Source organism: Stigmatopora nigra, chromosome 3, assembly GCF_051989575.1.
Source record: "Stigmatopora nigra isolate UIUO_SnigA chromosome 3, RoL_Snig_1.1, whole genome shotgun sequence".
Taxonomy (NCBI): domain Eukaryota; kingdom Metazoa; phylum Chordata; class Actinopteri; order Syngnathiformes; family Syngnathidae; genus Stigmatopora; species Stigmatopora nigra.
In genome coordinates, this window is record NC_135510.1 from 133,595 (window position 1) to 148,066 (window position 14,472).

Consider the following 14,472-nt stretch of genomic DNA (forward strand, 5'->3'; position numbering starts at 1 on the left):
AGTGTGTTCACTCAATCTAGCGGCGCATAGCTTTTTGCCTGGGCAATCAAGTTTGTGGACATTTTTGCAAGCACAAACTCTTCGCAAAGCAGACCCGTGCTGACAGGTCTGTTAGTAAGGGAAGAGAATGCAGAACAAGCAGTGTACAGTCCTCAGAGAAAGGTGAAAAATCAGATGATTACTCTGCTTTGAACTTTGGGATGGATGCGTTCCTTGATCATATAACAAAAGTATCTTATCAGAATCAACATTGTATCTAATTGTTAGGTTCATTAATAATTACCCTCGTTCGTAATTATCAATAACTGCAGGCAGACATCTTATTCAATTATTGACATTTAATTAAATAGAATGGATCACGGATAAAACCTCAGAGGGGAGATTCAGCAAGCCAGAGTTTCTCCTACAACTTCCGAACGTCTCATCGAATAGACATTTTCGTACGACTCTTATTGCCATGAATCAAAACAATTTACAGAGTTGTTGATCATTTCATCACGTTTGAGTAAAAACAACATCTGGAACTACAATAACAATCAAAGTATTTTACCAATAACAAGGCAGGAGACTAGACCAAACAACATTTGGATTAGAACAATTATGCCTTCCCTTGACCTAAGAATCATATAACAATTACATAAAGAAAAACCCGAAGTGCGTCACGAGGTATAGTCGCTATGTTGTAAATAACAGAAACAACATTCTTGTTATTGGCCGAATAGCCCTTGGCTCGTTACAAAAAGGACCACCGAATCTCGAAGACTCAGATTGGGTGAATTGTTTGTATAAACATCCTGGAACAGGCAGTCCAGGTTAAAGATGACTTGGCAGTTATTGGTGACCTCAACACATTGAGAATAATAAGAGAATGATTCAACAAAGAAATGACTTAATACAACTATATTTATAATAGTAATACAGAATAAACCCAACACTAATTTTCATGTTTTTTTCAACATGACAGAAGTTTCAGATCCAATGCTCCACATTCTTCACAAGAGTTATGTTGACTATCAATGCTTTGCATATACGTATAAGCGCACATTTGTGTACCGTGCTTCTTGGATCCAGCTTAGTGAAAACCTAATAGCCAGAGAAGACAATTTGATAGAATACTCTTATGTTGGGAGGTGGTCAGCACGTCTGCCTCACAGCTCTGGGGTCCTGGATTTGAGTCCAGGTCGGTCTACCCATGTGGAGATTGCATGTTCTCCTTGGGCCTGTGCGTTGTTTTCTCCAGTTACTCCAGTTTCCTTCCACATTACAAAGACATGCATAGAAGCCTGATTGGAAACTCTAAATTGTCCCTAGGTCTGAGTGTGAATGTGAATAGTTGTTGGTCTCCTTGTGCCCTGCGATGAGACGCCACAAATCAGTGGGGCATTATTTTTATTTTTTTTCTAAAATCTTAATATTATATTACTAGTGGTTTTGTTTTCTTTTGTCATTTTACACACTAACAATGAAACTGACCAATTTGATGAGCCATAACACTCGCATTCACATAGCTTAAGCAGTTCCTTGTAACTTAGCTGATTTAGATTTATTTTATTTTATTAAAACCTAACACAGAAAATTAAAATTCTGTCAACAGCCCATTTGGCACATGTATAATTTATAACAGGGTCAAAGGGTTGTAATCCTTTAAAAAATCAGTTTTAGGTTGGCTCAGAAGATTTCGGATATGGGTAAAACTGCTAATCTGACAGAATATTCTAATTTTCTGAATAGTTAGGGTTAGGGTAAAGTAATATTTAGCCAGGAATGTTTCACCACCATTCATAGAATGGATAGACACTGCCATCTACAGGTCATATTTCCCAGGTTGTTTGACAAATCTTTTAATGATAACATCCACTAAAATTAGGCTGAAATTCTGATCTAATTCGTGTTTGTTTGAAAATGTTGCATTCCTCATTACCACAATGTTTTTTTTTATTTAAAACAAACATTATATGGTTTGGCTGCAAACCCTTTGGACACCGAAAATTAGACAAGAAATTGCTGTCCCATTGCATTATTTCATTTATTTTCTGATTCGCTTACCCTCGCAAGTGTCGCTGGAGGTGCTGGAGCAGGCAGGGGACAACCTGAATCAGCCAATCACTGGGCACAATGAGACAATCAACCAGGGCATTTTAGAGTGTTCAAACAGCCTACCCTGAATCATTTTTTTGGGACGTGGGAGGAAACCAGAGTACTCAAAGAAAACCCACACAGGCCCAGGGGGAACATGCAAACTCCACACTGGATAGTCCGAACTTGCGACTGAAGCCTCGATCTCTGAATGTGAGCGTGACATATCAACCACTCCGCAACCGGGCTACTAAAATGTTCATACAAAACATTTTAAGAAACTTGTCAATAGGAATGTCGACTTGTATTTTTGATTAATTTCAGGACACATTTAGAAATCATAAATATAAAACTGTAGAATTATGACTTTGGTGTGCATCATTGTCTTTCTAAACTAAAAAGCCACTGACCTGTAACTTGATCAGAGATGCATAGTGGGACTGACTGGTTGTTGTCAACAATTACTATTGTTTAGCCTCTAACTTTTCTGCCCTCTCAGGACCCCCTCTGATGACTCAGGAATGCTGAATAATGCCGCCGCCTCCACGCCTCCGAGCAGCCTTCCTCCTCAGACACACCCCTGCAGCCCTCCAGACTCCTCTTCCTCTCTCACCCCCTGCTGTTCACTGCCACCATCGGTGTCTCCCACCCTCACGGACGTCTTCGGCCTGCCCACCCCGCCCATGGGCAGTGGCGGGGCATACAGTCTGAGTTCGTCGTGCGGAGGCAGCGGGAGCTCCCGTTCACCATCGCCCCTGACACTCATGCAGGCGGCATCTGGGAAGCCCTTTGCCTCCAAACCCGTGGAGCTGTGGAGCAAGTACGATGTGGCCGACTGGCTGGAGAGCCTTCACCTGGGTGAGCACAGGGATGCTTTCCTGGATAATGAAATTGAGGGTGCCCACCTGCCCTCCTTGCAAAAAGAGGACCTGATAGACTTGGGTGTCACCAGGGTGGGCCACCGCATGAACATCGAGAGAGCCCTAAAACTGCTGCAGGATAGATAAGGTCACGCTCGGAGCACGCGGCGCAAGAGACACATGTCTCAACTTAATCAATATCTCTTCACATGCTCCGGCCGGGATGTTTTCTCCAAGTTGATGCTGCTTTTCTTGTCCTCGGTCATTCTCAACTCAGCACTCCTGTCCAGCCTGCCTCTGTCCTGCAGCCCCTAAAACATATGGGGATGGTAGTATGTGGGAGGACAGAAGAGGAGGGAAAGGACAGCTCAACTGTGGAAGTGCGTGATTCCTCATGATAAGGAACTGCAGTTTTGGAATACTACAGAACTTTTCCCCATATGTTGGTGTGTAAAAACCAGCTGAGCTGGTCTTTTTTCTCTTCTTTTGACCCTTTTCTATCTTTGCTAGAGATTAATATGAGAATATTTCTTCACAAGAGTCCAACTGGAGTACTATTTCTGGATGCATCCACAGTTTTAGAGAACCACTTGCTTTTCACCTGTTTTTGTCAAATTGAGAACAGCTCGCTCACATACAAATGAATATACAGTGACCACAACAAGCACATAACACTTAATGCACATTAATCTATGACTGAGAAGAAAGCCGTCTTTTTCACGGACACTCGAAGCATGAGTCCACATTGTCAGCGTAAACGCCTTCTCCTGAGAGAGTCTAGTGTGGCTGGGGGTAGTCTGGGTTGCCATAGGCCAGCGCCCTTATTGATACTTAAACGTTTAAAGCAGTCCATCATTTGGATGAAGTCATATCAGCTTGTCTGACAACAAAAGGGCACATTATCATATCTTGCTTGGTTTGTGTGTGTGATTGTGAACGTGGATGATAAACATTAAGGGACAATCCCTATAGAGAAGCTAGAGGTTCACTTTTTCAACAGTAATTCCTTACACTCTGCAATAAAACTGTGTTAGACTGCTGGGTTAACATCCCTGGCACAAGATAGAATTCGTTAGAGCTCTTCAAGGAACACTGACTGATCAGCTGACAGAGATGCATGTTGGAAAAGAAGAAGAAAATGCAAATGGAACCTCGGAGGGAAAGTAGAAATAAAGTGTGAAAGACAATTTTGTTCCCTACGTGGGTGCCCGTGCGCAACGTAGGCTCAGATGTATTTGGACCATTACGAAGTGTTTATGATTTGCAATTATATGATTTATTTAAAATGAAAGAATCAAGATGTTGATTGAGGATAGACTTTTAGCATGACCACTTACTATTTCACATATTGGAGTTATTTTAGCTGATATTAGTTTTTAGACTTAAGCCATTTCAGGCAATTAGTTTAACTTCCAAGTAGATCACAATACTTGGAATTGTGTGTGTGTGTGTGTGTGTGTGTGTGTGTGTGTGTGTGTGTGTGTGTGTGTGTGTGTGTGTGTGTGTGTGTGTGTGTGTGTGTGTGTGTGTGTGTGTGTGTGTTTGTGCGCGCGTGTGGGTTAGTGGGTTTGTGTGTGCGTGTGTGTGTGTGACTAAAGAAATAGTAAGAGAATGCTTTCCTTGGTGAAAAAATATTTTGGGATTTCGCGGGTCAAACATATTTCCCAAAATCTACACTTGTGATGCCTTCCTTAATGTCCCTTATGTTTCTACCATAAGAGGGTTTAAATATAAACTATGGGGTTTTTTTTTTCCATTCATTCATTCATTCATTTTCTGAACGGCTTACCCTCACAAGGGTCGCTGAAGCCTATCCCAGCTGACTTTGTGTACAAGGCGGAGGACACTTGGTGGCTACCCAGTTGCAGGTCACAAGGAAATGAACAACCATTCATGCTCACACTCAAACCTAGGGGCAATTTAGAGTATTAAACTAGCCTACCATGCATGATTAAAAATGTGGGCAGAAATGGGAGTACCTGGAAATACCCATGCAAGCCATGGGAGAACATGCAAACTCCACAAAAGGAAGAATGACCTGGGTTCAAACTCAGGAGGCCAGAACTGTGAGACCAATGCGCTAACCATTCAAGCGCCGAACACCCAGGGGTAAATTTGATGAAGTAAAAGCAATTTTTAGTTTTGGGAATAATATGTCTTTTATTTTATTTAAGTGATATTTTTTGAACAACTGAAAATGTATTTAATTTATTATTTCTACACTTATTTCGATCCTGAGCACGCTGGGTAGACTATGTCTCCCGGCTGGCCCGGGAAGGCTTTGGGATCCGCCCAGAAGAGCTGGATGAGGTGACTGGGGCGAGGGAAGACTAGGCTTCCCTGTTAAAGCCCACGACCCAATCTCGGATAAGTGGAGGAAGATCATGACGATTTATTATTTTTAATGAAGAATGACAAAATTCACATTATCTACATACATTATAGTTCCCATACATTTATTATTTTTCCCCACATCTAAAACTTGTGTTTGGCGTAGAAGGTGCTCTTGTTGATACTGCAAGTTATCATACAAAGCGTTGGTGGTTAGTTAGCGCGTCGGCCTCAAACTGGGGGACCTGGGTTCAAATCCAGGTCGGTCCACCTATGTGGAGTTTGCATGTTCTCCCGGGCCTGTGTGGGTTTTCTCAAGGTACTCTGGTTTCCTCCCACTTTCCAAACACATGCATGGTAGGCTGAATGGACACCCTAAATTGCCCCAAGGTGTGAGCGTGAATGGTTGTTTTACTCCTTGTGCTCTGCGATTAGCTGGTCACCAATTCAAGGTTGTCCCCCGCCTCTGGCCTGAAGTCAGCTGAAACAGACTCCAGCATCCCCCATGACCCAAGGGAGGATAAAGTGGTTCAGAAAATTAGATGAGAAAGCGCTGGTTGCAGTGTTTCATTAGCGTGATGACCATATGGGTTCATCTTGTCACTCATTTTAGTGGGAAGAAACAGGTAAAATTGTACACCCTGGACTACTAATGTAGTTGGCAATCAGTTTTATACATGATGTTTAATTTTTGTCATGACACTTTAACAATGACCAAATACTTCTGGAACTAACAGTGATACTGTAGTCATACAGTTGTGGTCAAAAGTTTACATACACTTGTGAAGAACCTAATGTCATGGCTCTGTTGAGTTTCTGGTTATTTCTACAACTCTGATTCTTCTCTGATAGAGTGATTGGAACAGATACTTCTTTGTCTGAACCCTCTTATTATAGAAGAGTGTTAATACACATACATACATACACTCCACATTGCCCTAGAAGCACTAAGGAAGAAGTGGATTTAGAAAGCAAAATTCTTCATCCGCTTGAATTAGAAAAAAGTATACAGAGTATTATCACTGGATCATATTTTATTATAGACTTGTAATGGAACTGCCGTGGGAGGTAAAAATCAATCCAGTGTCGAAATGTGTATATAAGAGTGTTTTAACAGTATGTTTAATTGAGTGCATGTATAGACTTTGAAGTAGCAGAGTTAATAACTACGGAAGGTTCCCTTTCTGAATGAAGGCAAAAGCGGTATCCACTTTCCATAGCGGATACTTAAAATAAGGTATATGGTTGGTTGGCTATTGTGCAGCTTTAAGCCAATTCTTTATGCGTGTACTCTCTGCGTGATTTAATACATCTGAACGCCCGTTGTGTGCAAAGTATTTTTGAAAAAAGCGGACTCGTTTGGTTTCGTCACCCGCTCGGCTGCAGTGGACAAGGCAAAGCCCTTGAAGAGTTTTATTCTGGGAAAGCTCCAAACGCACTGTGTTCTGTGAACATCAGCAGCAGAGAGGCTGGCACGGGATAATGCTGCTATAAATCTGTAACTTATTTTCAAACAAATAGTGATGTGTCAGCAGGGGTCGAAAAGCACAGTATTTTTCAAAAATTTGTATAGAGTTCTATGACATTTTATAAAGATTATCTTCAAAAATATATGTTCAGCACCAATGTGTGATTTGCCAAATAGAGTAATGCTATATACAGTTGTGGTCAAAAGTTTACATACACTTTTGAAGAATATAATGTAGTGGCTCTCTTGAGTTTCCAGTTATTTCTACAACTCTGATTTGTCTCTGACAGAGTGATTGGAGCAGACATTTCTTTGTCACAAAAAAACATTCATGAAGTTTGGTTATTTTATGACTTTATTATGGGTGAACAGAAAAAAAGTGATCAAATCTGTTGGGTCAAAAATATTCATACAGCACCGTTAATATTTTGTTAACATGTCCCTTGGCCATTTTCACTTCAATTAGGCACTTTTGGTCGCCATCCTCAAGCTTCTGGCAAGCTTCTGGTTGAATCTTTGACTGCTCCTCTTGACAGAATTGGTGCAGTACAGTTAAATTTGATGGCTTTCTGACATGGACTTGTTTCTTCAGCATTGTCCACAAGTTCTCAATGGGGTTTAAGTCAGGACTTTGGGAAGGCCATTCGAAAACCTTAATTATAGCCTGATTTAGCCATTGCATTAAATTTTTTGTTGTGGTTTTGGGGTCATTGTCCTGTTGGAACACCCAACTGCGCCCAAGACCCAATCCTCAGGCTGATGACTTGATCTTGAAGAATTTGAAAGTAATCCTCCTTCTTTATCCCATTTACTCTCTGTAAAGCACCAGTTCCATTGGTAGCAAAACAGCCCCACAGCATAATACTACTTCCACTGTGCTTGATGGTTGGCAGGGTGTGCTTGGGGTTAAAGGCTCACCTTTTCTCCACCAAATATATTGCTGGGCATTGTGGCCAAACAGCTCGATTTTTGTTTCGTCTGATCACAGAACTTTCTTCCAGAAGGTCTTATTTTGTCCATGTGATCAGCAGCAAACTTCAGACGAAGCTTATGGAGCCGCTTTTGGAGCAAGGGCTTCCTTCTTGCACACCAGCCTCTCAGTCCATGGAGATGCAAACACGCTTGACTGTGGACACTGACACCTGTGTTCCAGCATCTTATAATTCTTGGCTGATTTTCTTTTTGGTGATTCTCGTTTCAATCTTCACCCTCCTGACCAATTTTCTCTCAGCAGCATATGATAGCTTGAATTTTCTTCCTGATCGTGGCAGTGACAAAACAGTGCCATGCACTTTATACTTACAAACAATTGTTTGCACTGTTGCTCTTGGGACCTGCAGCTGCTTTGAAATGGCTCCAAGTGACTTTTCTGACTTGTTCAAGTCAAGGATTTGCTTTCTCAGATCCATGCTGAGCTCCTTTGACTTTCCCATTATAATGTTTGTGGGTGTTTGCATCCTATTTGAATGGCCCCAGAGAATTCACCAGCTGTAGTCACTCATAATAAAGAAGTTAAGAGGCCATGCTATGAGGCTCATTTCACTGACACAACTTTCTAAGTCACCAAAATTGCTAATTCGTGTTGCTGTATGTATATTTTTGACCCAGTAGATTTGATCCCTTTTTCTGTTAACCCATAATAAAGTCATAAAAGAACCAAACTTCATGATTGTTTTTTGTGACAAAGAAGTATCTGTTGCAATCACCCTATCAGAGAAAAATCTGAGTTGTAGAAATAACTGGAAACTCAAGAGAGCCATGACATTATGTTCTTCACAAATGTATGTAACCCTTTGACCACAACTCTATATATGTATATATACATATATATAGATAAAACTTGATATTCTAATTAGATTCATGGTTTATGTAAGAAGCAATATTTATTCAGAATTAATCTCCTTTGTTGTGTTTTCTTTTCCCATTACAAAGTGACATATCACGTTATGCTTACTTGTCTGTATTTCAATGAACTTTTGCTGAGATACAGTCTACTCATGTGGTAGATTTCAGATGTCGGCCAATCAAGTGACTACTAGAACCAGGTATCTTCTGACCGCTACTTGCCTATCTGACATTTTCTGTAAATCCCTGATTTTCCTGAATCAAGGAAGCAATTTGTGTATTGTCAGGGGGCAAATATGTACATTTTTGGTATATGTCTGCATACACCTTAGTAAAGAAATGTACACTTAAATAAATTCACCCAGAAAACTTTAGTTGCGGTGACAGTTATTTGCACACAGTGGGACAACAGCTCAATAAACAGTGTTCTTTGTGAAAATCTAGCGCTGAGTAGATATAGAAGGAATCTTTTAAAGTGTCACCAACCATGTCGAGGACAAAAGTGGCTCACAAAAGCCACTTCCACTCCACCTTTTAAATCTAGTCCCATTGGTCAACATTTGGGTAAATCTTTCTGTCTTTTTCCTAACTTATTTTGGTTACAAGATTAGGTTTTATTCTTTGTCTTTTTACAGATTAAGATATTTTGGGCAATTTGTGTAAAAGACTTGTGTTCATGTTTTTCTATGTTGCTGTAATTTTGTGCTTCAAAAAAAAATCACCCTAGAGTAAACTAATTGCTGAAATGAATAGAAGAGAATTTTCTTTTAAGTGCACTCTTCATTCCTTACCGCCCAAAAGTCCTCAAAAATTCTTGTATGGCAAGCAAAAGTCACTGTAAGAAATAAATATAACATGGCACTAGTGTTGTTGTCTTTTCACTTTCTTGTTTGTATGGTGGTGGAATCACAGTGGCCTAAGAAGGCTTGGAAATAATTGCACCGTTCTCTTTTGGAGATGAATACGGTAAGACAACAAATTGATTATTGAGAGGATGATTATTGTGACTGAAGAAAAATATTGTTCAAGGTACAAATTTAAATAATACCACAGGGCTTTTTTTTAGTTCATTCAGAAAATTGAATTTACTAACAAAAGTGTAGTGAGGCGGAAGGACACAAAACTATGTGGAATACATTTTTCATGCAGAACAGACAGCTAAATTGTATTTAAAGACTGGTCTAACTGCTATTGTGCTGTATCAGAAGGGGGCTGTCATCCAGTGAAGATCCATCTGTGTAGAGTTTGCATGATCTCCCCAGCTGGACCTGCATGGGTTTCTGCCGGGTAGTCCGGTTTCCTCCCACTTTCCAAAAACATGCATGGTAGGCTGAATGGACACTCTGAATTGCCCCTACGTATGGGTGTGAGTGTGCATGGTTGCCCGTCTCCTTGTGGCCTGCAATCGGCTCCAGCACCCCCCGCAACCCTAATGAGGATAAAGCGGTCAGAAAATGAGATGAGAGATTTGCTCAGTTTTTATTGCAAACCAGCTTTAGTCCAAACCAACTTAAATGATATATATATTGCAATAAAAACCGAAAAAAATCTTGAAAAAAACATTCAGTGCCACTGGAGCTCAGCAGAAACGTCCAACCTTTGCCAAAAGAACATTCAACTCGGCCCATGACTGCAAGCAGCTCCAGAGGCATGGCACCAGCTCAGATTGCGCCTCCAGCTGCTTGTTGTATGGCGAGTGCATTAGTGCAACAGTGTTGAGTTATTGGGCGCAACCCACCAAACTGGGTGGATTATATATTTACGGTATGATTGGGTTGCAAACTGTCTTTAGAATCTGAAAACCCTGAGGTGCAGCACACCATTGAGGTTTAAAATAATAATATTATGGTCTAGAGTAGCGGTCCCCAACCTTTTTCTCACCGCAGACCAGTGAAACTGTTTCTATTTTCTTGTGGATCGGCTAATGGAAGGGAGACATCTTGCGACAAAATAGTGTGGGAGTGGGGTCCGTGCACGAACGACACCCACGACCCCAAAAAATAAAAAATAAAATCCCAAGCATAATAACAATTATTTGTTATTAGTATTATTTGTTGGATTAATTCTGTAATACTATTATATATGTATGTATTTAATCATTTTTGTATGAGCTTCAATTTGTCTGGGGCAAGTTCGGGATCGTAACATGTCAAAGAGTCCTCGTTACGAGGACTGTTTACTTTTAGATAGGACTGACCTTTATCCCAGAATGCAGACCTAGAAGGACGCTTAAGAAATTGCTGATGCCGCGTGATCGCTATCCAACAAAACTTAGTGATTGCTCTCATATTGTCGTAATTCGTGACGCTCTTTTCACCTGGTTATGGAATTGTTTTGCCGAATGGAGGCTTGTTTGTTTAATTTCCAATGATGTTGTTTTTGAGTTCCAACCTTAAATGTTATTATTGAATACCTGATATGCGATCATTGTTACAGGTGTTGTTTTAGCTTACGCAATTGGATTAATCAATAACCTTGTAATTTTTTTTTATTTATGGCCTTGAATGGGCAGGAGAAATTACCGCTGGCAGAATTATTTGTGACGAGGACGATGTCAGAATGTAATTCTTTCTTGCAAGAATATCATCAGAGATGCCTATTTAATTAAATATATATAATTGAATCAGCTGTCCCAATTATATTGTTTTAGAATTATATTAAAGGATAATTATTGATGAACCTAACATTATTATAAGAACTTTTGTCATTTCAAGTGGGGGAGGGAGATTGAAAACGTTTATATTTTTTACTCTGACGGCCCAGCACTAGGTAGCTCACAGACACGCACAGGTCACGGACCGGTGGTTGGGGACCACTGGTCTGGAGTCCGTCGGTGGTCAAACTTTTTTGCTCCAAGATCAATCTCAAGGGGCCAATCTCGTGCGATCTACCTTTATTTTCTGGGCAACTGACAAAGTTCTGCAGTATGCATGCTGATGTACCTGATGCCACCATTACCCAACATGGTGTAGCCAGGCATTAATTGTGCCTAGTCTCACACACAATAGTGCTGTTTCCTATTTCAAGTCCTATATAAAATATTCTTATACACCTTTTTTCCAGTCTGTTAGGTTCATTAATAATTACCTTCGTCCGTAATTATCAATAACTGCAGGCAGACATCTTATTCAATTATTGACATTTAATTAAATAGAAATGGATAACAACAGGTAAAAACCTCCGAAGGGGAGAGTTTGAGCAAGTTCCTCTTACAACTTCCGAACGTCTCCCCGAATAGACGTTCTCGTACCACTCTTATTGCCATGAATCAAAACAATTTACAGAGTTGTTGATCATTCCATCACGTATGAGTAAAAACAACATCTGGGACTACAATAACAATCAGAGTATTTTACCAATAACAAAAACAGGAGACTAGACCTAAACAACATTTAGATTAGAACAATTATGCCTTCCTTGACCTAAAAATCATATAATAATTACATAAAGAAAAACCCGAAGTGCGTCACGAGTGTTATGGACGTGGCAGAAACAATATCTTTGTAATGGGCTCCGTTGCTGGAAATGGCAGCTATCCAGTCCTTGCCCGATCAACAACCCTCTCAGCCCGATACTGGGTATGTGGAGGTAGCGTCAACAATCCTTGGAGAAGTCCAAGTGAGAGTGGACTAGGCGGCAGTTCATGACCTTGCAACACTTTGAGAATAACAAGAGAATGATTTAACAAAGAAATGACTTAATACAACTATATTTATAATAGTAATACAGAATAAACCCAACACAGTCGATGGACCAAATCTTATTGTCACACGATCTATCAATAGCACCTTGGTGATCAACTGGTAGATTGCGATTGACATACATATTGAGGCCCCCTACTGCGGACAGTCTGCTTTGTGGCGGAGTTTGCAGAGGGGCATTGCCTCCTCTTTCACTCAGTAAAGCATCACTCCATCCTGTCTTACATGGGAAAGTATTTTATTTCTTCAGAATTCTGGCCCTGGCCTAGAGCGTGGGGTTTGCAAATTGGACGTCGGTAACCTCGTTTGACCCCGCAGCAACTTACCTGCAGAGGCACAAGCTGCCTATAGCCTACGCCAACAGAGCGCTAACCTTGGTTCTCGCATCATTGACATTATATTATAGCCAATCAGAGGCCAGCAAGGTGTTGAGAGATACCCAATCGGCAATGCTGTCACTATTTTAAAACAAAATACCAGACAGTGTGTTAACATTTTAGGTTAGGTTTGATTTTGTAACTTGGAATTTATTTCATTTCTCTGAACTAAAGGTTACCAATCGAGGCTTTTTGTAGCCTGAATATTTTGTTTGTAAAAGCACAAATCTTATCGTCACACGACCTACCAATAGAACCTTGGCGATCAACTGGTAGATTGCAATTGACATACATATTGAGCCCCCTACTGTGGTCTGCTCTGTGGCGGAATTGGGAGTATAACCCAATTGTTTCAATCAGCGCCTGGATAATATAATTTTTTTGTGGCAGAAATATACTTGTCTCGTAAATAAATATATTTATGTATATGTATCTAAGTTGGGTTTTTAATATCTAGCAAATTTACAAGGGAAAATCGGTGTGCAACTAATTTCAAGGAAATTTACCACACTTGGCTACCTTTAAAATTGAGTTCTGACATTGGATTTGGATTTGGATTTGGATAACTTTATTCATCCCGTATTCGGGAAATTACATTGTGGCAGTAGCAAGAGGGTGATTAGACAGAATAAACAGCAAAGCCAGGCTAACAGAACAAGGAAAGTTGTAAAAACATTAAAGTAAAAATTATAAAGTACAAAGTAAAGAGGGGGGCACCCTGAATTGGTGACCAGCCAATCGCAGGAGACAAGGAGTAAAACAACCATTCACGCTCACACTTACACCTAGGGGCAATTTAGTGTCTCCAATCAGCCAACCATGCATGTTTTTGGAAAATAGGTGGAAACCGGAGTACCCGGAGGAAACACACGCAGGCCCGGAGAGAACATGCAAACTCCACACAAGTGTAGCAACCTGTACTTGACCCCAGAGCTGTGAGGCAGTCACGCTAACCACTCTCACCACCGGGCCGCCCTGTAAGATATTGATCCAAATATATTTCAATAATTGGGCAAAAATTATATTGGCGCTTAGCGTGAGACAATTGTTATTTTTTAACGTGAAAATAATTTAAAGCGCAAAAATGTAATTGTAATGATCCCTGGGAATACAACCCCGAACTTCCCATCTGAAATCAAGAAGAACATTTAGTTATTTGTTTTCGCGGTTATAGATTTATATGAATAAATAGACAACTATGCGGAACCTTCCGGAGGAGCATTGGAAGATACGATACGAGAGATGAACTTGTGATGCCAAAAACATTGGTTAGGGTTACATCCATGCGAGACGACTTCAGTCGTGGGAAGCAGGTGAGGACGAGGCAATGTGTGCTCATAACAACAACTTTAATAACTCAGAAGGGACCTTACAAAACAACAAGGACTTGTGAAACGAAAACGGAACCAAACTGGAACACGGAGAAATAGTGACATCGAGAAGGGTAGCGTGGCTGGGTACTCGGACGTTTGGTCGCCCTGACTTTTGGTCGCCCGGACGTTTGGTCGCCCAGACTTTTGGTCAGTGGACGTTTGGTCACCTGGACATTTAAACACGCTTTGTTGAAGTCACCAGTGACACTAAAGACTCCATCGGGGCTGTCAAGCTTCTGTTTGTTTAGTCGTTAGCAGGAGGCTAAGTGCCGTGCTAACGTTAGCAACTGTTAGCTCCCTAGGTAGATAGAAGGGCCTGCACCATACCACCAACAGCTCTAAATCCAGGGGGCAGTGAGTGTTAATGATCCTACTGTCGCAACACCATTCATTGTGTATGAACACACAAAGTCCCCCTCCTTTATTAAAATACTAGATCCA

The 14,472-nt window shown here is 40.7% G+C and overlaps 1 protein-coding gene across 1 annotated transcript in view; it reads left to right on the forward strand.

Moving 5' to 3' along the window:
- The window catches only part of LOC144194256 (SH3 and multiple ankyrin repeat domains protein 2-like), a 95,166-nt gene extending 91,858 nt beyond the window's left edge, over nucleotides 1-3,308 (forward strand). Inside the window, exon 15 of the mRNA XM_077713185.1 lies at nucleotides 2,576-3,308. Coding sequence (XP_077569311.1) covers nucleotides 2,576-3,083 — 508 coding nt within the window. The 3' untranslated portion in view covers nucleotides 3,084-3,308. The remainder of the gene's footprint in view (nucleotides 1-2,575) is intronic.
- The last annotated feature ends 11,164 nt before the right edge of the window (nucleotides 3,309-14,472 follow it).